Source organism: Pseudopipra pipra, chromosome 1, assembly GCF_036250125.1.
Source record: "Pseudopipra pipra isolate bDixPip1 chromosome 1, bDixPip1.hap1, whole genome shotgun sequence".
Taxonomy (NCBI): domain Eukaryota; kingdom Metazoa; phylum Chordata; class Aves; order Passeriformes; family Pipridae; genus Pseudopipra; species Pseudopipra pipra.
In genome coordinates this window covers 107,128,311-107,151,877 of record NC_087549.1, presented here as the reverse complement: position 1 = coordinate 107,151,877, position 23,567 = coordinate 107,128,311, and the positions used below count along the sequence as shown (strand labels likewise).

Here is a 23,567-nt window from a genome sequence, read left to right as displayed (position 1 = left end):
TTCATACCCAGGCATAAATTAGAAGTTTCCAATACCTGCCTAAATTTTCCTTGTCCAAAAACAAATTTATGATAGGTGGTAGTAAGAAAGAAGGAATCACTTGTTTTCATCTGAAGTTGTGCTTTTATAAATATAGATCCTTGACAAACATTTATTTGAGAATCAGCTTAATCATTCTTTTGGGGGTTATGTGCACACATTTGGCACACATTTAACAATCACACTTGATTGTTAAAAGATGTTTCCCTTGTATCACGAAAAGTGAAAAAAGTAAGGTAACTTTTGCAGTTCTGCTTTTTACTCTGAGAATTTTATTAGAACATTCCTGCAGTCAGTAGGGCTGTTCCCATAACTTAGTAATGAACATATTTTTGCTTTTTCAGATTTTTATTTTCATGATTTTAAAAATTTCTGGCATCAGAACGTGATTTCAGCAGGCATTTTCTTCTTATACAGTGCTCACACTGTAGTTATTACAGTTTTTCATTCTTTGGCTACTAAGAGTTCATATGTCTGGGGAGCTACTTAGCTATTCATTTAATGAAAGCCTATTTTATCCCTTTCATTCCTTATGAAATTTACCCTTCCATTCTGGCATCATCCAGACTATCCTTTGTCAGCTAAATCCAGCCCAGAGGGAACTTCCATCCAACCTTCTGCCTTTCCTCTCTGAAGAGCTCCTTGTTGATTTAATAATTGTCTGAAACGAGGATCCCTCTGTGTTGCTGCCCCTGTGTCCATGTTGGAGGAGCAGAACGGATTGGATGCATCGGCTGGAAATTACCATTCCTGTGGCTGAGGGTCAGTGGTATACACTGCTATATTGAAAAAGTAATTGAAAATTCACAGTAATATGTGTGGATGCCACACTGCATCTGCATGGCTTATTTCCTTTGCATATAAAAGTGAGTGATCTCAGGGCATTATTAATTTCTTGTGTGACAAAAATAGCCTGCAAGATTCCAGCAGTTAAGAAGATTTAGATTATCAGATATCATTGAGAGATACCAAATTATGCTGTTTCTAAAGGTCTGGCTACCTTTTTTTTTTTGTAAATAAAAAAAGAATATGTTTCAAAACTTAATGGAAATACATGTAGAACTGCATAACTGTCTGATCCAACCCAACTTTCCCGAAAGAGCCATCTAAAAGATACAAGTATAAGAGCACATAAGGTTTACGGAGTTCTGCAAAAGTAGTAAATATCTTGATTGCCACCTTCTTTTGGATTTTAGAACGCTGAAGCTTTTCCTTCTCTAGCTCCTCCCTAAATTATAAACAAAAGCAATCTCTTAATTGCAGTTTAAATTCTTTTTTAATATGAAACATCCAAGAAGTGGCTTATCCTGAAGTTCATTAAACACATTTGCCCTTCTCAAATGGAAAGTAATATTGCACACTTACTAGTTATCTTATTTTCTATATGTATTATTTTCCCAGAGGACAGTTCCTAATGGAATGTGATATTGTAACTGATAGCAAACCATGCAAAAGATGAAAATTACCACATTTATTGCAACATCTCTTATTAAGGTTACTTATGATGAACCTTGTTTCTTTACTTAATTTAAAAAATAACAGTGTAATAATACCCTGCATATTTACCTTTTGGTCAGTTGAATAGTTCATAAGTAAATCATTCCAAAAATGTCTTCACTGACCCTTAATGCTTGACTTCTTGTGCAGTAATGTGTTTTCCAGAATCTGCTCCTTTATAACTATTGCCAAATATTATTTCATATTTTAGAGTGTATGTTCAAAACATACTGTCAGATGCTTTATCAGGAAAAGTTTTATGGTGTCTGTAACTAATATTCCAGCTTGTCTATTTGGAATAAACTGTTTTCTAATGTACATTTTCTTCAGGCTTTAATGAAGTGAGAAAAAAAGCCCCCCAAAACAGCTCCGTATAATGTAATTCTTCTTACCAGTAGGATAAAGAACAAAAACCTGTGTCTTTATTCTGCTCTGTTCTTATTCAGATCTTGAGACCAATTGCCAGAAAAAAGCGGTGTAAGATAGCAATGAAGATAAATTACTTGTAAGACTTTCCACTGAGGTTTTGGTCTCTGATGTTGCCCATCAGTTACTCTGTCAGTTCTGGAACTTTCACATTTAGCAAGCTTTATCTGCTCTCCTCCTGTCAGTTCTTTGTGGAAATTCATGGTTGCTACTTCGTCTGAAAATCAGATGGCTCGGTAGATAAGAGGGTTCCTAAAAATGTAGTGTGTGTATTTGCCATTTATTTTGGTGAAACCCTGCGCAGGAAAACTGGTGTGAGATGTCTATAGCTGCTGAACAGCTGGAAACTTCGCCATAAGTAGTCTATCTGCATGGAAACCTACTGTTTGTATGGATACACGTTGTTTCAGAAATTAATGTTTCTGGCGGGAAACGGCCAGATTTTCCTCAGATTTTCCAAGGGCAGTTTTGTGCATGGCAGTGCTAAAGACCTTTAAACACTCATATGGAGCACAGAGTCCATTCAGTGAACACAGTGAAGAAAGATTACATTTTTTGTTCTTTCACTATCTCTTAATACCATTTGCAACTGTGATTTTATCATAGTCAGATACTTTTCTTGCCAGGAAACTTATGATTCCACCATACTTTTAGGCAGCCAGCACTGGAAAGTTTATTCATCCTGTGCAGTTATGGCAATTCTCAGAGGATGTTTATTATTTGGAGAGCAGAGCTCTGTACAGAATGAGGAATTCTTACTACACTTAGTTCCCAAATTAATACACGACTATTTAATCGGACCCAAATTTTTTGACTTACATCTTCTATACAAGAAATTAATTCCTTTTTTCTTATCTGTGATGGTATCTGGGGACTTTGAGCAACCTGGTCTAGTGGAAGATATCCCTGCCTTTGGCAGAGGTGGCACTAGATGATCTTTAAGGTCCCTTCTAACCCAAGCCATTTTATGATTCTATGATGACTTGGACACCTTCTTGTATCACTTTAAATACCTGTGCAGAAAAGCACACAGGATTTGCAAAGCCAGATGGGTTTGTTATTCTATCTGTGCCAAAAAACAGTGGAAGGGACAAATTTGGATAATGTGCTTGATAAAGTGTGAAGGTGAGGCACTTCCTGTGCCTTTTTAGATGGAAAAAAAGAATTAGGAAGAGTAAAAGAAGGTAGGGGCATGAAAGTAGAGACACCCTATTGCATTTTGTTTATCCCCATTACTGAAGAGTGAAAATGTAAGAGACCAAATAACTGCCTCAACATAGCAGAAGATAAGAAAATTGCTATTGTTTTAACTTATTGTCTGTTCTGCCTGTCTCTAAACCAAATGTAAGCATTTAGATATTGATTCTCAATAAATTTATTTGTGTTCTTTGTTTATTGACATATTTATATTAATTTTTTGTTACTTACATTGACTATAAGAGTAGGTTATTTCCCAACATATGTATCTCATAACCAGATTATTTTAAGTTCTTAAATTCCTAAGGTAAAGTCTTCTGAAGTAGAAAACAGTCATTAGAGATGAAGACAAAAGTATTTATAATTTAGATATGTCCAGAGTACCCGGTCTGTCACATCAGTCGTGCTAACATAGTCAAGCCAGGTCAAAGTGGTGTACAGTCAGATGATGTTTGAGGCACTGCCAAGTGTAGATACCACAACTGCTTAGCCGGAGCCTGGTAAAGGGATCCATGGTGGATCTTACCATGTTTTTCAAGTCTAACACGTCTGAAACATAGTTTGTTTCTCTGCATTTCTTTTCTCTGAAAGAATGGAAAAATTCACTTACAAAGCTTGTATTATGTCTCTGCAGAACATGTATTGTAACTGAGATGCTTATGTACTGTAGCAATAGTAACTATAAACATTGTTCAGTGAGTTCAATGGACTTTATGTTATAGGTTTTAACCATGGAAGTGTTCTTTAATTATTTAGTATTCTCTTCCACATTGCACTAATGAATTATCTGCTGTGCTGCAAGTGCTGCACCATTAATAATTAGTCTGGTCTTCATAACTCATCCCCCCAAATATCTGAATGCAGTTTCAGGCTGTAAAAATCCACAGATTATTTTTGTAGCTAATTTTTGTATTCTTTTTGAAACGTCCCTTAAAATAATATGAAAAGTAGAAGACCATCTCATCATTACAATATGTGTATGATGTTTGCTAGGAACTTCGTGCAGCGTATTAACGAGCATCAAATGTAAAGACAAAAGTCTGCTTAAATTGTTAGCACAAATTTTTTATACTGAAGCAGTGTATGTAGAAATTGAGTTTTGTTAGACCTGGTCATAGCAGCCTCCAGCTACAATGCCCTTGAGATACACCTGCAGTGTGGAGCACTGGGGCAGGCAACATGGGGCTTGGTTGGTGCAGAAATCTTTTTCACTATCTTGGCAAGAATGAGTTTCCTCTACAGTTTTTTCTCCTTGCCAGCTCCCTGTTCTCCTTTCCTGTTCCCTAAACAAGTCCAACTACAGGTTCTCCAATGCAGAGAACATAGGAGATGAAGTACACCAAGAGATACGACAGACCAGAAAAAAATGGATAAATGAATATGCTGCAAAGATTTCTCATATGCAAATTCTTTTTTTCCAGAATTTCCATACTCTCAGAGGTATAGGACTTTTGTTAAGTTAGCTTTAGCAAGTGGCTCCATAAAAAAGTCCCAAAGAGGAGTTTTTATGACAAAAAGATGTTTCATATAGTTTAAGTGTTAAGGATATCAAGATATTAATTACTTTGCCTAAGAAGAAAGCCCAAAACACTATAAAGGGGAGAACAAGAAATATCACGAAAGGCAGAATATGCCAAGTTTGGCCTACACTTGTGGAAATCCGTTTTAGGGAACTGAGATTGCATAAAATGTTATGTTTGCTTTTCACCATCTCCTCAGGTTGACCATTTGAGATAAGTTGATAGCCATGCTAGGTTTTAAACATTTTTCAGCTTTATTTTTTCTTTGAAATGGAACAGGTAATAAACACCTGATGTAGCATCTATAAAAATCAGTGAAATTTTTTGGCTGATTTCAAAAGACTTTGGGTCAGGTTAATTTTGGAGCGGGGGCTATAGAGCCAGATTAATTACATAATTGGTAGATGGAAATTGTAAATAGTAGCAGTTAGATGAGGATCTGTTGTTATGATATGGAAAGAACAATTGTCTCTTGACAATTGGAAATGAGAGATGAGAGAGAAAAATCTGATGGGCAGAAAAGTGATTTCTGCTCATGCATTTCTCTGGGAAGAGAATTCAGAAGTTTCCTATGTAGTCTTTGAATAGAAAGTGTGTAGTAACATCGGGCACCTCAATTTTGCAATGTATACTCTGTCACTGAATTTTAGAAAATACTGAATACTATCTCTGAAAATTTGTCCTTTTCAAGTACCTTCATGTTGAACATCCAAAATAGGAAGCAGTTCAAAATCACTGGTCAGTTGTGAACGTCTTGCCCATTAAATGTATAAAATAATGCCATTAGAAGCAGCAAAAAACTGTAATATGCAAATATGAGACTCTGTAATTTTAAAGTAATTATAAAATACTTTTCACTATAAAAGCAAGAGTTTCTTTCATTTCTCTTATGATTATAGGAATGATAAAGGAAAAGCCTTTCAGCATGTACAAAAGTTCCAAATTCATATAGTTAAGCAAAGGTCAAAGAAAACTATGGCAGTTTATGTAAACTGCCTACAAACCCTGTGAGTGTATGTAGGACACTGGGCTCTGTGTCAGGAAAACACCCCAAAATTAGGTAAGCATACCTGTTTGCTAAAGACTTCAGTTTGTATTTGTGTCAGATTCTAAATGGGAAAGCTATTTCTGTCATGTTTTAAGCAGCAGGGGTAGTCTAAACATGTTCAATAGGTCTAGTGACCTTTTCCTGAGTAATGGAAAACTTTCAGCTGTGCCAGTGCAGTATATTTATACCAATATTATTTACAGGTCTTGCCCTCTTTGCTACTACTTCTTAGAACTGTTCTTGAATGAAAAATAAACGTGTCAGGGTTTTAATACAATTAAAATGGTTATAAACATTCTTAAAAATAGAAATGTATGCTTAACCATGCTTCCTTTAGCTGATTGCAATGTCTTCAGCAACTGTTGTTTCTGTGATGGACTAATAGATAACCTATGAAATGGTTCTGCATCACACACACTGATGTGTGCCCTAAAGCAAGTACTCAATGGCTTGAAAGGTTTTGAAATTGATTTTCATCCATTAATTATTTATGTATTTTCAGTCCAGCTGATTTTTAAGAACGTACAGAGGTGTGACAGTTTCTTGTGATGCATCATGGGTATTGCTTACAGAGGATTCCTACAAGCATAGTTTATGTGGTGACTGCTGAAAGCTGCTTCCCGCCTCCCAGAGGTGGAAAAGTTGCTGTAATAATAAAAAGTACAAAAACTCTACAGATGACCGCAGAAAAACAGTTTTGTGAAGAGCAAGTTTAGCAGATAGTTCAACCTTTTAATTACTCCCTTTGAATGCTGAGCATGTTTCATTTGAATCCTATCTCCCCAGTCCTGATTTTAGACAGTATTTTTCTTTCATTCATTCAGGCACTGAAAACAACGTGGTGGTGTAATTAGGGTTAATTTTACAAGCAAACAGAGCTGAAGGTCATCAGTGTGCAGGAGGTGGCACTATCCCTCAAATCCCCATGTGAAATAAGATGGAGCCCTCTGCTGAGACTCCTCAGAGTGTGCCACTGTTGCTTTTGGAGGTCTCAGGAAGTGATACCCAAAAGGTTGTTCAGCATCTTTGGGCAGGGAGCTCTGTCAAGGATCCCTGTCATACAACTGATAGTATCAGAACTAATTGATTAAGCTAGTATGTTACCAGAAGGGAGGAGCAGCCATCAATATTCTCCAATCACTTATGTGTAAGGCTGGGAAGGTCTTCACCTTGCCATATAACCTGTTCCTCCATCCTGGAGAAGAAAAGCTTTATATGGGGATGTCCCTCATCCCTGATTTTCTTACTAGTTCTTGTAAAAGCTGGAATGTTAGAAGACATACAGACATTTTCAGAGCATCTCCTAAGTAAACCTTCCTTGCTTCAGGTAACATGGAGAACAGTTGGTATTAATTTTTAGCTTTTTGTACACTGGCCAGCTTATGATCATACATGTCTTGCTTTTGTAGACTAAACATGCTCACTTTCTTCACAGGTCCTATTTCTTAAACATCACACTGTTCTTGCTGTTCTCTGGACTATATCCCATCTGTTTATCTGCTCCCTTAAGTGAGGCATCCAAAACCAGGAGCAGCATCAGCACTGGCCTCGTCAGGGCTAAGCAGAGCAGAGTAAATGACCTCCTTAATTGACACAGAACTGTAAATTTCCCTTTCTGAATCATTACTGTGTACTGTACCACATCTCAATGGATATGTGTTCAAAATGCCATTTCCTTTACAACCATGGGAGCAATTAACGTCTTCCTTAATTATATGTTTTCTTTCACACAGACATGCCCTTATTTCCCGTAATTCTTCTGTTTTGCACACTTTCAGTCAGTTCCACCTGGAATTTTGCCGTACTGACACATTGTATTTGAATCCAGTCACTAATTTATGCACTAACAATATTATATATTTTGATTGATAGCTGCTGAAGGAATAAGAAAAAGACCTGCACATAGACTTCTGGTTGAAATGAAGAAGTTATTTTACATTGAAGGTGGGAAAGAAGAATGAAATTCAGTGCCAGGATTTTGCATTGCATTTTTTTCCAGTGAAGTGAATCTCCGTCTTTCACAAAGTTGATTTAAAAATAAGCTATACTCAGATCTTTGGATAGAGATATTATGAAGTTGAAGTGTACTTAGCTTTGTCTGATTGTCTGGCCTAACTTCCAAATTCTCTTGAAAACAGACGCAGTGTTTTTTATTTTTCACATTGGACAGATATCTGAAAGACCTGAATCATCCCTCTTAAGGAAATCATTGCAGATGGAAGGTGGAAATCATTACATCTTGGGGCAGCGATCTGGTACAACCGCATATCCTCACAAATTTTTCCAGGGAATATTCCATTGTGAAAGAAAAGTTTGCTCTATCAGAATAGGGACCTCCTCCCCATCTGTTCCAAAGGGCAGTCTGTTCCTTAGACTTCTTCATGATTACCTTTAATACAGGAGTACATACTGAAAAGCAACTAACTGGCCAAGTGTATGCATGATGGCATTTACAATCTCGATGAAGATCATTACAGGGCTCCTGAATTTCATGTAGTCCCTGTTCATGGTGTCTGAAGATCCTTCTCTGTTTATACACAGAAGTTGAGGTGTGTAAGAACCTACAGTACCCACTTCTGGTTGAAAAAATAATTTTTTTATATTTTTTTATTCTAAAGTATGTGTCTGGAAAAGGAGAGTATGTAAGTTTAGTTATTTGTGATTAAGGAACTTCATTCTGCTACACCTTTCTGATGTGTAAAATAGATGTTATCATATGGGGCAGATCCAATTTAATATCCTGTCTCAGACCCCGATTAAGAGAAAGACGTGAAAACTCCAGATGAATCTGACAATTAGAATCATACAATTTTTTACATTGCAAAAGACTTTTAGGATCATCGTGTCCAACAGTTAAGCTGACATTACAGAGTCCACCACTAAATCATGTCCCTAAGCTCCACATTTTCAGGTCTTTTAAATTCTTTCAGGGATGGCGACTCAATCACTTTCATGGGCAGCTTGTTCCAATGCTTAACAACCCTTCTGATGAAGACATTTTTCCAAATATCCAGTCTAAACCTCCCCTGGCACAACTTGAGGCCATTTTGTCTTGTCTTATCGCTTGTTCACTGGGAGAAGAGACTGACATCTACCTGACTACAACCTCCTTTCAGGAGGTTGAAGAGAGCAATAAGGTCTCCCCCAAGCCTCCTTCACGCTACACAACCCCAGCTCCCTCAGCCACTCCTCATCAGACTTGTACTTCAGAACTTTCACCAGCTCTCTTGCCCTTCTCAAGATGTGTTCCAGCACCTCAATGTCTTTCTTGTATTGAGGGGCCTAAAACTGAACACAGTGTTTAAAGTGTAGTCTCACCAGTGCTGGGTACAGGGGGACAATCACTGCACTAGTCCTGTTGGCCACACTATTTCTCATACAAGTCAGGATGCTCTAGGCCTTCTTGGCCACACTGCTGGCTCATGTTCAGCTGGCTGTTGACCAGCAACCTCAGGTCCTTTTCCACTAGACAGCTTTCCAACCACTCTTCCCCAAGCCTGTAGCACTGCATGGAGTTATTGTGACCCAAGTGCAGGATCCAGCACTTGCCCTTGTTGAACCTCATACCATTGGCCTCAGTCTGTTGATCCCTCTGTAGAGCCATTGTACTCTCCAACAGATCAATACTCTTGCCCAAGTTGGTGTCATCTGCAGACTTACTGAGGGTGCACTTGATCCCCTTGTCCAGCTCATGGATAAAGATATTAAACAGGACTGGCTTCAGGACCCTTCCTGCACATCCTTCCACATGGTCTGCTGCCCCACGTCTGGTTTACCTGCCCTGTCCTTTAGTGCTCCCTAAGGGCTCCATTTATACAGGGTGGGGAGGCTTGGCCACCATTGCTCCTGGGCTTTCCAGCTGCTGTGGCATGAGCTGCAGGCTCCTGGCTGGTCTCTAGAGGTAAAATTAATAACAGGAACACAGGTATGTCTTTTATGTTGGGATATGTTTGTTTTTTTTGCTTTTTGGAGATACTCTCAGTCATTGTAACCATGTTTTTTCTGGCTCTCTCTACATGTTAAAATTCTGTTTCCTATTTCTTATGTCTTTACAAGCTGACAGAGTACCTTAAAATAACTGCACTCTCAAAAGAGCATTTCCATGTAATTTCCCTCCTTATTATTCTGTCTTTTCTAAGGTCTTTAGTATATATTGAGAGGTGATTCCTGGCCTTCCTCACTCTTTTTGGTCTCCTCTAAGCCCTGCTCTGCTTTTCCAGTAACCTTTATTATTATTAACTTACTCATGGAAGTGTCACTGTACTAGACTTTTTTACAAACCCGAGAACAGGAAAATAATCTCTGACCTCAAGAGTATTTTGATATCATGTGGTTCTGCTAGTATATACCGCAGTCCCTAGGAGGTGATTCCATTGATTCATTAGAAAGCATTATGGTATGCTGGTCATATCTTCCATTCCTTTCTTTCTGAGCTGTGTTGGTGTCTGCCGAGGGCTCCAGTTCATGAATATACTATTACTTATGGAAACACACAGATGCTTCCTGTTAAGTACAGTGCATCTTCTAGCCCCTTGCAAAACACAACTCCCTTAAACACAATGCTTTATTGTTTTTCTGAATTTCAACTTCAATTACAATACATTGTTCTCAGGGGTGCGGCTTGGTCGATTATTAAAGAGTGTCAAATAGCCAAAAAGGGACAGCGAGGGAAACAGCATTCTTGCCAAAGAACTTAATTTCCTTTAGAATTTGCCAAAGTAGCTAATCTAATTTATGGGGAAACAAATAAAATAATAATAAGAAATTACATATTTTTTTAATTTAGTTTCATACTTAAAGTCACAAAAGCATGTAATCTCTTGGCTGGTGTATCTTTGACTTTGCAGTGTTTGATTGCTGTATTTAAGGTTTTCTTTCTGCATAAACTTCATAATTAACAGGATTTAAATTGCCTAATTCTCTCTGCTTCAGAAACTGGCAGTGCTGGCAAAGTTCCTCATATACCTTGCTAATTAGATACCTGATACAGTGGGCTTGATTGCCTTTAAAATTAAAAAAAAAGAAACAAAAACAAAAAAAAGCCTTTACAGTCCATGAGTGATTTAAGTCAGACTAAAAAATATTGCTTTTACACAATATCAGATTACATTTACTGTCACATGTATTTGCACAGTACTGTATTTGTACAATATACCATACTCCTGCACCACTGCCAAACATGTGAGATCAAATATGGTAAATTACTATTGTTGTTGAGGTCTGATACACCAGAAGAAAAACACAAGTCTGAAATTACCGAAAGCTTCATGGGAAAGAGGAAAGGAGTTCCCAGAAATATACTGAAAAACGAATGCCTCTCCATTTTGAAATGAGCTTGCCAGAGCAGATGAATGTTCCTGACCTGATGAGTGTTTATCAACTGTCTGCATGTCTGCTTGGCAGCTTTGCTCCCTTGAAATATTCTTAATCTAAAGACCTGAGAAGATGAGGTTATAAAGTCACACTCCTAGTAAAGGTTCTCATTCTCCCAGTACATCCTCAGTAAGAAACATGTAAAAAATGGTGATATTGTTGTGGAATATTTTGTCAAGAGGATACAAGATAAGTCAAGAATTACATATCTGGATGTATCTGTCCATGCACAATAGAACAGAGAATTTGTTTGGAATATTTTAGTGAAATTTCTTCTACTTAAATATATTTCTAGTATTTACTTCTTTCAAGTAATTTAAAAATACCTTTTTACAGACAGAACCAGCAGAGAATTAAGTAGTACCACAAAGGCAGAAAGATGCTTCAAGCTTTCAGTTAATCTCAAAAGAGAAAGAAAAGTTAGCTTGGAAGTAATTGCGGTGACCTCGTCTTGAGATCCTAAATAGCAAATACAGTTTCCTGCCGAGTAATACAGTATCTCAGATACAAATAATGCATAAAATTTTGCTTCCATTTTTCAGTTGCTTTATAATACTAGGTAATATAACTCCTGGCTATCATGAGTGAGAGTTTTAAGGTTACAATAGCTGCAGCTGGGAAAATTGAATTGACAGGTTAAAGCCATAGATACATGAAACCCCATATGTCTTTGCAGGACAGGAAAGTCTGTTTTTCAAAAGCAATTGTTCCTTTGTTTTTTGGAACAGGATTTGTGGTTTTGTTCTTTGTTAATACAATGCCTTGCACAACTGGTTTGTGATTGATGATTTGTCTCTCCAGTACTACAGCAATCAAAAAAACCCAACAAGAACAGCATTTTAAGGCTCCTGTACTGTAAGTTGTTTGTCCAAAGCCACAGAGCAAAATGATGCAGAGCCAGATTTAGCACACAAGGAAATTTCTTTTACCCAATCTCAGTCTCAGACCATTATTTTGTTTCTCTCTGGAAAGTGACCTTGTCTGATGTTCTTCAGAATATCACATAGGTCTTGCCATGCCCCTGTCACAACCTCTGCTCCTCTGAGTCACTACAATGGCAATTGGACAGCAAGTGGCTCCTTTCTTCTAGGTTTGATGCTCATGAGGAAACCTTTGGAAGTGCAGAAGAAAACTCTAGGAGACACATAGATGTGTTAGGTGATGGGCCGGCTACCATGCTTCAGGACTGGGAAAGACCCAGCACAGGACACAGGGCTCATTGCAGACTGAGCACCTGAAAAGAAGCTGGTAGCATGATCTTGAGACTAATGACTTTTTTCTGACAAATTTTGAAAAATAATTCATTGTTTTGGGTTGCATTAATAACATGCAGAGCAGTAACGCACTTGGAAGACAAGTCAATAGATAAGTTTATTGGTTCAGGCCTCTGTTGGTGTCTCTGTGTTATCTGGGCTGTCTCCTGAGAGGCACCTGTAACTATCTCCCCAAATTTCAGGAGGAATTTCAGAGGTGAGACAGTGTTTGAATGCACACCCGCTCCTTGCAGTATTCCTTCAACACAAGTGCTTCACCTCTTGCTTTCGTGGCAATGGTACTCTGGCGTTGCATTGAACACAGTTGGTCTCTTATTCAGAAAAATACTTCCTTAGCTCAGGAGAAGAAAATACTGAATGCAGCATGTATCCCACCTGTGTGACATGATTACTTCCAGCAAAGTCAATGGAATTATTTGTGCAGGATGTGGTCCAGTGTTAAGAAATTCTTTAAAGCATAGGAGCAAAAATGTGTGTATGTCTTTAAATGATGGAATTTATCCCTTTTCAGGCACGGACAAAGGGAGTATTACAGATCATGAGACTATTCAAAGCATAGTGTACAAGGGCATAGAACAGGGCAGGGTGTAATAGGATAGGAAAGGAAGGGAAATAATCTCAGTCAGGCAAATAGGTTTTTTTGTCCAAGTTAAATTCTTCAAATCTGTTCAAGGTGCATAGTTGAGGTACCTGGTTTCAGGTTGGGGCTTTCTTGAACTTACAATTAAAATAATAAAATTATTTTTAAAATAGTGTTAGAGGTGGGCACAGGCTGCAAATATGTTACTTTTTTCTGAAAAAAACCCCCAAACTAATTAAAAATAATTTCCTCTCCTGTTTCTTTGCCAAGACCTATTTTGAGGACTTTGTGTTTCCCTCAAAGAACCAGTGAAATCTCAGGCACCTAAAACAAATAGAGGGAGTATACTTAGGACTTGACTGTTAAAAAAAAATTAAAAAATTTTAAAAAATTATTATTTTAAAGTATTTTGCTTTAAAATTATAATTTTTATACTCATGCACAATTTGTTGTTCATTTTGGCTGGTTAATACTTCTCTTTATAAAGCAACAACAGAATGTTGTTAAACTCAGATCCTGTGTAATCTTAGGTTTCTGTGCTTGCTATTTCCAGAACATAGAGCAATTATCTGTAAAACTTGGATGTGAGGTACACCTGGGTTGAACAAGGACAGTGTAAATCTTGCCCCTGCTTACCCAGGGCTGCCATGCACAGTGAGCAGAGCCACACTCTCTGCAGTTCTCATCTTGTGCCTGCCACGTAGAGGCTGAGTTCATCCCAGCAGCATATCAAAGTGAGTGACTGGTGTCTGTTACCTATATGTTCGGTCTAGCTCTCCCAGAACCAAAAATGTAGGTGGTGAAGCCTCTTACTCTGCGGAATATGTGCTAGAGACATGCTTGGAGATGAGTTTGGACCCTCCTTCTGCAAGTATTCAGGCCATCTGTCGAAGTTACAGTGGCTATTCCTGTGCTGGAAGTTAAATACATGCATTTGTCAGATCAAAGTTTGAACTACTGTTTCACTTGAGTAAAGGTGGCACATGTCCCTCATGCAATGATATCAATTCACAGGTTACAAAATTTAGAACAGAAGATATTTATTCCATGAAATAATTTCTAAGGGAAAGCATAAGGAAAAAGAAAACATAACAAAATATTGTTAAAAATGAGAGTAAAATTTCTGTGTGAATTAAGTGTAAAGTAAGGATTTTAGAAGAAATATAATAGTTTAATTTTTATTCCCAGTAGTTTGCAATGCTTTTCTAATACATTGGATCTTTTGTTCGTTCACAAAATGACTATATTATCACTCAGATACCTCAAACGTTGATAGATTCCTCTGTAAGGCATTTCCCATCCCACTTTTACGGGAGCTACTGGGCAATCAGCTGTAGAGTAGTTGAGTCATTAGAGTCTGGTTGAAAACCAGATTTTTTTTTTTTAAATTGTTTTTTATTGTTCTTGTGAGTATGTTCTCTGGACTAAATGTGATAAAAAGTTACATATGTCCCTATGTGGTCACAGGTTTAGGTTTCTGTGGAAATGGTTTATAAATATACTGAATTTTTCAGCAGTGTATCATGACTGTGGAAGGCTTGTCTTTGACTAAGAACATGGGAGGTGAGTTTAGGCTGGCACAACTCATGACAGAAGTAGGAATATTTTAAGATATGGGCAGGCGAACAATTTACCATGAAGAAGCTAATATATAGTCTTGCAGTTTGTCAGCCTCTTTGTGTGAGTCTTGTTAATTTGGGGGAAGTTCCCAGTGACTGACTCCCTCAGAAAGTGGGATGAGCTACGTCACATGTTGTGCAAGGTCATTTGTAAGAGATGGGCCCCAGTTTACCTCATGTCAGCTTCCTTGTCCCCTTTTATTCTTCGTCACTGTTCAGTTTGGCTAATGCCATTTAGCCTGCCTATGTTTCGACACATGCTGGATAAAGGATCTTATCAAGAAATTATGGGAATGTTGCTTAGATGCTTTTAACCATGCTTAGGCCCTTCTCATACTGCAACCTTTAAATGCCACCGTGTCAGTGGTGGGCGAAGTGTTTCCTGTCTGATGCAATGGTGTAGTACAAAAATTAAAACCGTAAATTGTTTGGTTTCATCCCTATGTTATGTAAACTTTGCAGCCTCCCCAAAAGAATGCGAGGACTACAAAGAGAAACATGCAGGAGTTGGGAAATAGCACAGAGTAGGGTCCCATCTTGGTTTTGTGTATCATCTCTTCAATTACATGGATTATGCAATGTTCTCTACCAACTTCCCATCCTGCTGACGGCACAGGATGAATAGTGTTAGGGGCTAGCATCAGGTTCGAGATGGAGAAGATGCCTGTGTCAAAAGACATCCAAGCCATTTTGTAGGAAATGGAGGCAGAATTATGACCGAAGCAAGGAATTACAGATAGAAAGAGAGTATTACAGAGGGCAAGATGAAGCTACTCCCTTCCTTTTTTCTAGAGTCACTGCATAACAGTAGGTTGTAGCCAAATACTTGAGATGAAATATTCACAGAAAGCCTCTAATAGTGCACATTTTTGGAGGGTTTGGAAAATGACATCCGTCAGTCCTTTGCAAAAGGTGCAGAGCATGCATGAGGATGCTTTGAGATGTGCTTCAAACAACTTCTGATTGGTAATGCAAAGCACCCTGGAGAAGTTAGGCTTCCAGTGTTTCTAGCTGAGTATTCAAAATCAGCTGATACTTTTGATAATTTTGATTTCTTTTTCTCTCTGTTTCTGTCCCTATTTGGAAGGTAAGGATCATACTACGTCTTTTTCAAAGATATGGAAACAAAGCCACAGTGTTCATGGTAGACTGGACTACTATAAATAGTAACTAGACGAAAGTGTCCATGAAAACACTTATCATCTCTCCTCAGAGCATGGCCTGGGCCCTTCAGACTTGATAGAACATTGTTTTAAAGTCCTTATTAGCTATCCCTTTTGTTGACCTCACCTTCTGGCCTCTCAAGCTCGTTGAGCTCCACACTTCTCCTTATCTCCACCTTACTTTTTTGTTCCTCTGCTTTCTCTTTTCACTGATTCTTGAGTCTGGTGGCTTCCAGAGAGAAACTGTGCCATTAGGAGGGAGAGCTTTTCAGTTCTGCCCTTGGGAACATGTACTTCCCCCTTTACAGGCATGTTCCACTTAAGCTACATTGGTTGCCATGGAGGAGCATCTGTGAGGATGGCAGATACCACATCTAACCAGCACAGAAAAAGGCTCTCACATTCTTGGAGAAGTGAATCTATCCAGCCTATGCAAGCAGATTTTTTCAACGGCTTCTAACTTAGCCAAATCTGGGCAACTTTTAATAAAAACCTTTCCCCTGCCAAAATTTTAAGTCCTTTCTCCGAAACATGGAGGCACTAGAGCTTTTTAATGAAACAGTTATTAAAAAACAAAACAAAACCTAGGAATAATAACATGTTTTTTCTCTCAGTTGTTCTCAGAAAAGTTGTTCTGTTGTTCTCAGAAATGGCTGAACCAGTTCAGCCTGACTTATTTATTTTGGAAAGAGTCAGCTGAGACAAACTTTCAGCATGGGAAATTTTAGCCCAACTGGTTAGCATTTCTCCAGGTTTGGCAAAGTTTAATGCAAGTGAAAATGTTCTTATACTAAGAAGTCAAAGGCAAGCTTACGTATCAGCAAAGCTCCTGCTTAGTATAGAAAAAGGCTATGTATATTAACTTATTTTTCTTAATGTTTCAGATTCTTTGAGTATATACTGCTCTACAAAGATGGAGTGATGTTTCAGATTGAACAAGTTACAAAGCTTTGCTCAAAGATTGCTCTGACAGAGCCATGGGATCCATATGATATTCCTGCCAATTCAACTTATGAAGATCAGTACTACATTGGGGGACCTGGAGATGAAGTTATGGTACAGGAATGGTCTGACAGAAAACCAGCCAGGAAATGTATGTGCATGTTTTTGTTTTATCTTAATAATAATCAATATCACTGCTGCCCAGAGAAAAATAAAATTATTCCTGTTTCACCTCAGCTTTCCATATTTCTATAAAATTTTCTGGAAGAAATAATAAAAATGCCCTGTGCACACCATGTAATTTTATTAACAATGAATTTTATATAAGAAAATGTTCCATATCTCAGCAGGATTAATTATGTCCAAGGGACTTGATTGTATTGTAGTTCATATCATACAGATTTTGACATGGAACAGCACCATTTTGTGTCTGAATCTGGCAGTCTATATCCAAAATTTACCTTGAGAAGAATTGGTACTCTAATTAGGGACACACACACTCAAACTAGAGTCTGCATAATAGAAACAAAGTAGATGTCAGTCACATGGTTCTGCTACCATTGACATCCTTAATATGTGCCCAAATTTTCTTTTCCACTATACTAGTAAGAAATATCTGCTCTCAAGGCTTAGTTCTGCACTTGGCAGCTGAACACCTGCATCATAAAAAAAAGTAAGCTGAATTTTCCAGGGTATGGTATGTTAGGTTTTGAACCCATAGCAATTTGTTAGCACATTGGTTTCAATTCATCTATGGTTTATTGATGACCCAGACAACTATAAAAATAATTTTAAAACCCCCGTGAAAAATATATTCCGCTATTCAACTAATGCAATACTTATGGTTATAGATGTCTAATATATAGGCTAGTTACGAAGCTGAGCATTTAGCCAGAGGAAAATATTTCTTTCTTGAATAAAAGTAGAAAAAATGAAGTAGAGAATGAAGGATAAGATCGTTAGACCTCTGTAACTCAGTCGACATATTCTCTGGTATTCCACAAGAGGCGAATTATCACTTACTCCAAGAGTTTTTATTTTTCAGATCTGGTATTTTTGGAACTTTTATGGAACTTAGTATGTGGATACATTCAGTAATTAGGTGTGATTTTTTTATCCTGTATTATTTTGTATCTCCAGTGCTTTTCTGTATGATAATTCATCAAAATAATGTCTTGAAGTTGTCTATCCACCTTTTAGCTAATATTGGCTTGGATTTTATATTTCTGTTTAAATTATAAAGGTTTCAGGGGAGATATAGGCTGCCTTGGTAGCATCATATTTTACCATGATTTTTTTACTCAAAATTTTGATAGAAGACTTGTTGAATAAAAGATTAATCCATTTTTGTACACTCAAAACCAGATTCATTGAGGTCAGAAAGTTTTTTGGTATATTAACATGCTCCAGAGAGGTATGTTCAAATTTTGCTCAGCTTGCCACCCTTTCTTTAGATACTCTATGTGTGTTTCATGTCCCAACTTTTCTATTTCTAGTAATGTGATTGTGGTACAGCATATGACACAATACTGGAAGGACAGAAAATAAGTGTGTCATTGCTGCTGAGTGAGAGAAAATAAGCTTCCTCGGGACTAGAAAAATTTGTTCCATGCATCCCTCAGAGGAGCTGATTTATGATCATAGTAGGTAATTTTAACATCATCAGTTTCTAATAAGGGATCTGAAATGCATAAAACAACAAGATGAAGTGAAGTATGATGGAAGGGCTGAAGAGTGATCACAGATAATGTGGGTGGGATTAATAAAAGAGATATAAAAGTGAAGGGTACTTGAAGGAAGCCACCTCAACAATATTGCTGCCACTACCAAAATAACGTAGTGGTGAAAGTAGAGGTGATGGCAGAGAACAAGGGGGAAAGATAACAAGGGAACACCTCTGAGATTAACACTTCATGAAATTCAACTGAAGTCAAAAAAGGGACAGACTTGCTACATCACACACCTGGAGGAGATCAGCATTGAGTGCAGTCTTGAAATAACTATTGCACCATAGAGTGTTTGAAAAGAATAGGAATTTAAAAAAATAACACAATAATGACAATCTCAATAGACAATGTTAAACCACAGGAGTGAGTTAAAAGAAGAGATTGAGGCACTGGAGTTGTATTTGGAAATGTTCCTCTTCTAATGAGACAAACCCTCTATGCTTGAGACAGATGGAAAAAACTGAAACAAAGTCTAATTTATTCAGATTAAAATTGTGCTGAGTATCATCAATGTGAGATTATAGGGGACCAACAATTGTAGAAGCAGGCTGTCAGTTCTGGTGCAGAGAAGTCCCCAGCACAGCAGAGGACAAATGCTTCCTTAGGTAGGTGAGTGCAGAACTTCCTGTGCATGGGAAGGAATCAGATGTCCTACACAGTTGGGGGAACTAAGTGTTTTAGAGTGTCAAAGGCTGTGTTGAAAGCCACTGTGAAATAGACCATGGGTTTTCAATAATCACACTTTTCAGCTTGTCAGAAGAAGAGTATAAGGTGAAAGGTTGCAGTGCTACCCAACCTGATGGCACTAAAATTTGCTTCCTGGATAAAGAAAGCATTTCGTTGCTTCACTAGTGAAGCAAGTAACTGCTGACATGAAAGGGGCATGAGAAGTGAGAGAAATTAGACTTGCACAGAACATAACTAAATTTGGAACTAAACAAAGTATACTAAACTAAACCTCAGTAGAGGTATACTTGAAAGTTGACATACTGGTGCCATGATGTTTTCATGATTTGAAATGTGCTTGGCACCAACGTGTTCAGGTTTGAGATCATTGCAGTGTCCAAATTACACCAGTTTTGTAGCCTTTCTTGGTGTTACCATGCATAGGGATGGAACTATGGGCAGTTCCAGCCTGTAGGCCTGGCTTCAGGAGTGGCCTTTTTTTTTGATTGACATCATCATGACACATGAGCTCATTCCTGTCACCTAAAGCAGTCACATTTCTGTTTTATTGCAGTGGAATCGTGGGTCGGCGTTTACACCGTCAAAGACTGTTACCCAGTACAGGAAACCTACACGAAGAAATACAAGGTGACATCCTCCACTCGCTTCTTTGATATACACCCGGGCATTGCTGACCCCTCGGTGTTTACCCCACCGAGCACTTGCCAGACAGCCCAGCTGACAAGGATGAAAGATGAATGCTGATTATGGACACTGGCTGACCTGGGCAAACACATATTAGCTGAGCTAATAGCTGACTATTAGCTAATAGTCAGCTGCCAATGTCTAACCTGATTGTTCAAGCTAATTGTTGTTATTTTGGGAATTTGTAAGTTTTCACTTGAAAGAGAATATAAACATACAACTAAGTGAAATATATAACTCAAAAAATCTCTTTCGATCACATTAATCTGTTCAGTGATGCACTTGCAGTATTATATAGCTACCACTAAGATAATATTTCTGGGTACTATTTATTTAAGCTGTAGTTGATTTTCCTTTTGCAAAGGTTTTGTTATTTATTTTTTCAAGAGAACAAAGCATAAGCAGACTGCAATACAGATAATGTCTAGAAGGAAAAGTTGGATGTTGTTGTCACTTCTGGGGACTTGGGGGGAAACATGAGCTGAGTTAAACCTCATCCCTAAGTGAAAAATACTGTTTTAAACAATATACATCAAAATTGTGGAAATTTATTCTTTTGGTTTTAGTTTGCTTTGTGTTCTGTTTGTTTGGTTTGTTTTTTTTCTTTCTACTCTTCAGGAATCTGGTAGTCTAATTTTCAAGCTTATTTTTGTTCTTTCTAAAAAGAAACTGGAGTAGCTTTATTCATGTAATTCTAGCTGACATGCAAAAAATACTTTTCTGTTTCTTGGGACAATGGTGTGAAAGGAAGGGAAGGAGGGAGGGGTACGCCTCCAAAACCAGTAAGCCAAAGTTTTCATTCATTTACTACATTTTTGGGGAAGGGTTCCAGTAGGATGCGATGAGATATTTTTCAGTCATATTTTGCTTCAGCACTCACTTTTCAAGGCAATACTAGCTTTAACATATGCAAAGAGATTAAAAGGTATTGTACTCTAAACGACTTAAATATTTAGTAGCTGTTTTCAAAAGTCTTCAGTCTTTCACATCTACCTTTATAATTCCAGGTAGATGTGAAAAAAAGGCCGTTCTCAGTGCATAGTTAGTAAAGGAAAAATCATATTTCACACAGTGCCTGGTGGTCCAGATGGAGTGAAAGACAGATATGTGTGACCTGCGTAGGGAGGTGGGAGAGAGGAATGGGAGGGAGAGGTTTTAGATGACCTCTGTGCAGTGCGGCAGCAAGGCACTGCAATCTAAATGGACATGACAATCTTGCTTTCTTTTGCATCCACTACATTGATACCTGCTTTGTTTGCTGTTCCATCGGCATCTAAAATCTTATTATCTCCACATCCTTTTCTGGTGGAAAGAGTGAAAGTTTCATTAAGCGCAACTAACCAAAAAAGTACAGGAGGCACACGTATTTTGCATTAGAAAATTCAAACCAAACCTTCATGCCCCTTCAGGCTCCCAGAAGTGTGGAATAGTGATGGGTTTTGCACTTTTACCGAATGAAATTAATTGGTTTATTCTGTAAGGCATGCATTTTATTTATTATTTGCAAATAAGTTTAAAGACAGATTCTTGTCCTCTTATACATTTGGGGTCTTTGTTTGCTCCAGAAGTTCTCTGGCTGTAGACAGTGCAACACTGGGAAGTTCAATATCTCTGAAAGAGAGATGCTGGGCTGGCTTTTGGTGCTTCATACGGTCATAGCTTTTTGTGCGTAAGCAAGTGGGACAGTGGTTATTTTACTTTCAGAGCTGTGGTCAGAATGGCATTTTACTTTGCCCTGTGCCTAATGAAAGCACATATACATATCGGTTGAAATTTAGCTAGTTCATTAAAAAATTTCTCTTGTACAAGGCCAGTTCACTGAAACACGCTTGTGGAAAGAAGGATTGGATTTCCTTGAATTTAGAGTGCATTTATTCTGTACTCGCCTTCTGTATTTTTTGTGTCAACCTAAACGCTAACTGCATATTGTTCTCATTAGGACAATGATTAACATGCATTTCTTAATATGTGTCTTGTTAGAATCTGGAAAATATAATAAATCCAGCTAGCAAACATGAAGTTGTGGTACTGTATCCTTTTGGATGGCTTTGTTGCGGTTGAGCAGATAGCTGGGTAATCCGAGTGTTTGTATTATGTTTTGCTGACAGTGATGTAATTTCTAGCAATAACATTAAATGTTCCTTTAAATATAAATTTGCAAAATTCTGGTACTCGAAAGTGCTTTAAAAATTTTGCTGTGACATGCAGGGCACTTTTATATGCCTAAATATGTACCTCTAAAACAATGCTGTTTTCTTCGTGTTTATGCTCTACGCATTCAATAAAGAGAGTTGTCAAAGAGATGTCAAACAACAAAATTTAGGATTACGTATTTTAAATTAGCCACGGACTGAATATGAAGGACAGCATGCGTATGCCTGGTTTGTTATCTTTGTTATGATTTGCTTTGGTTTGTTGTCATATACCACAAGAGACGTTTTGTCTTTATGCGACTATGCCAATGACTCAATAGGAATGAGGATAAAAGGAATTTAAGGTAGCTGTATAGTATGCTGCCATAATTGAGTAAAAATGGGGGTTTCATATGTCTGATAGTCTGGGAAATTTGTTTATCATAGTTATTTGGTGGAAAATTAATAATACATTGGTATGTACATGAGTTAGATTGTATTCTGCGGGATAACAGTGACAGAAACTGGGAGCTGGATAGCCTCTGAGACAAAGCTGATTTTGTGAGATTTCCAGTGTTTCCTGGTTTCAGCTGGGCCAGAAATAGTGCAAACAGAGATCTGTCTGCCATATTTTTATGTTTCTGCTTGGAGGCTTTGCTGAAAGCAGGATGTGTAGAAACACAGCATTGTTTTATTTAGAGTTAACCAAACATTCCTGAACCTCAAAGAAGAGTTTAGTTTGAGTTTGGGGAGGAGATCTAGGCATTTGGTTCTATTCCTATTTTAACAGTTTGCTTAAACTCAAGTATTAGGACATATTTTGCTGCTTGAAGCCATGCTGTACACCATGGAAGTGTTCCCATTTACTAGGGCATGCCAACTTTTATGAAGAATGCAGGAAGAAACAAGATAATCCATAGTCAAAGTAAATTTTAGTCAAGAAATCTCCAAACAATACAGTATTCTCATTTTGGGACACTAACACAATTAGTCTGTTTCTCACCTCGAAGTTCATTTCATTCTAGTGTTCACACTTACTCCTTGTAATCTCGCATGTCTTTTCCCACCACCTCTTACTTCCTAATGTCAGTGAAGTCCACTTCCAAAACAGTGTTTACCACCCTCACTTGCATGTTTTTCAGCAGGAGTTCAGCACCTAAATACCTGATGGATCTGAGCTGGACTTGATCTCTTTAATTTTGCCAGCTGTCCCATGTCAAGTTCAAGAGCAGTGCCATCCATAACCAAATGTGAGCAAGATATGCTGACCTACATGTAGGTGTCCAACAGAAAGACCAGCGTTGGCTCAGGTGCAATTTCTGGTGTCCCAAAATACCAATTGATGAGAAGTTTCCACAAGGCTGTTGCATCACATCCTGTATTTCCTGTATCCTTGGCCACAAACTGGTGCTGGAGGCAAACTGCAGGACATTCCCACATGACAGAAAGGCACATCAGGAGATCATCAGCTAGTTGCTTTCTCCTTAGCCATGAGGAGTAAAGATTTCAAAAGAGCACCCACACAAATAGACAGAGGTCCCTGACTGTAAAGAGGTCTCCATCAGCTACCTTTCCAGGAGGCTGAATGTCCAGCATGGACTCAGGCACATACAGATTCAATCTCCACATCTGCACTCAGGCGTAGGAACAAATGAAGCA

At 38.0% G+C, this 23,567-nt stretch overlaps 1 protein-coding gene across 2 annotated transcripts in view; it reads left to right on the top strand.

Moving 5' to 3' along the window:
- The window catches only part of EPDR1 (ependymin related 1), a 31,723-nt gene extending 9,928 nt beyond the window's left edge, over window positions 1–21,795 (top strand). For both annotated transcript variants that reach the window (XM_064670043.1, XM_064670032.1), the window contains exons 2-3: window positions 16,621–16,829; window positions 19,646–21,795. In XM_064670043.1, coding sequence (XP_064526113.1) covers window positions 16,621–16,829; window positions 19,646–19,836 — 400 coding nt within the window. In that variant the 3' untranslated portion in view covers window positions 19,837–21,795. The remainder of the gene's footprint in view (window positions 1–16,620; window positions 16,830–19,645) is intronic.
- The last annotated feature ends 1,772 nt before the right edge of the window (window positions 21,796–23,567 follow it).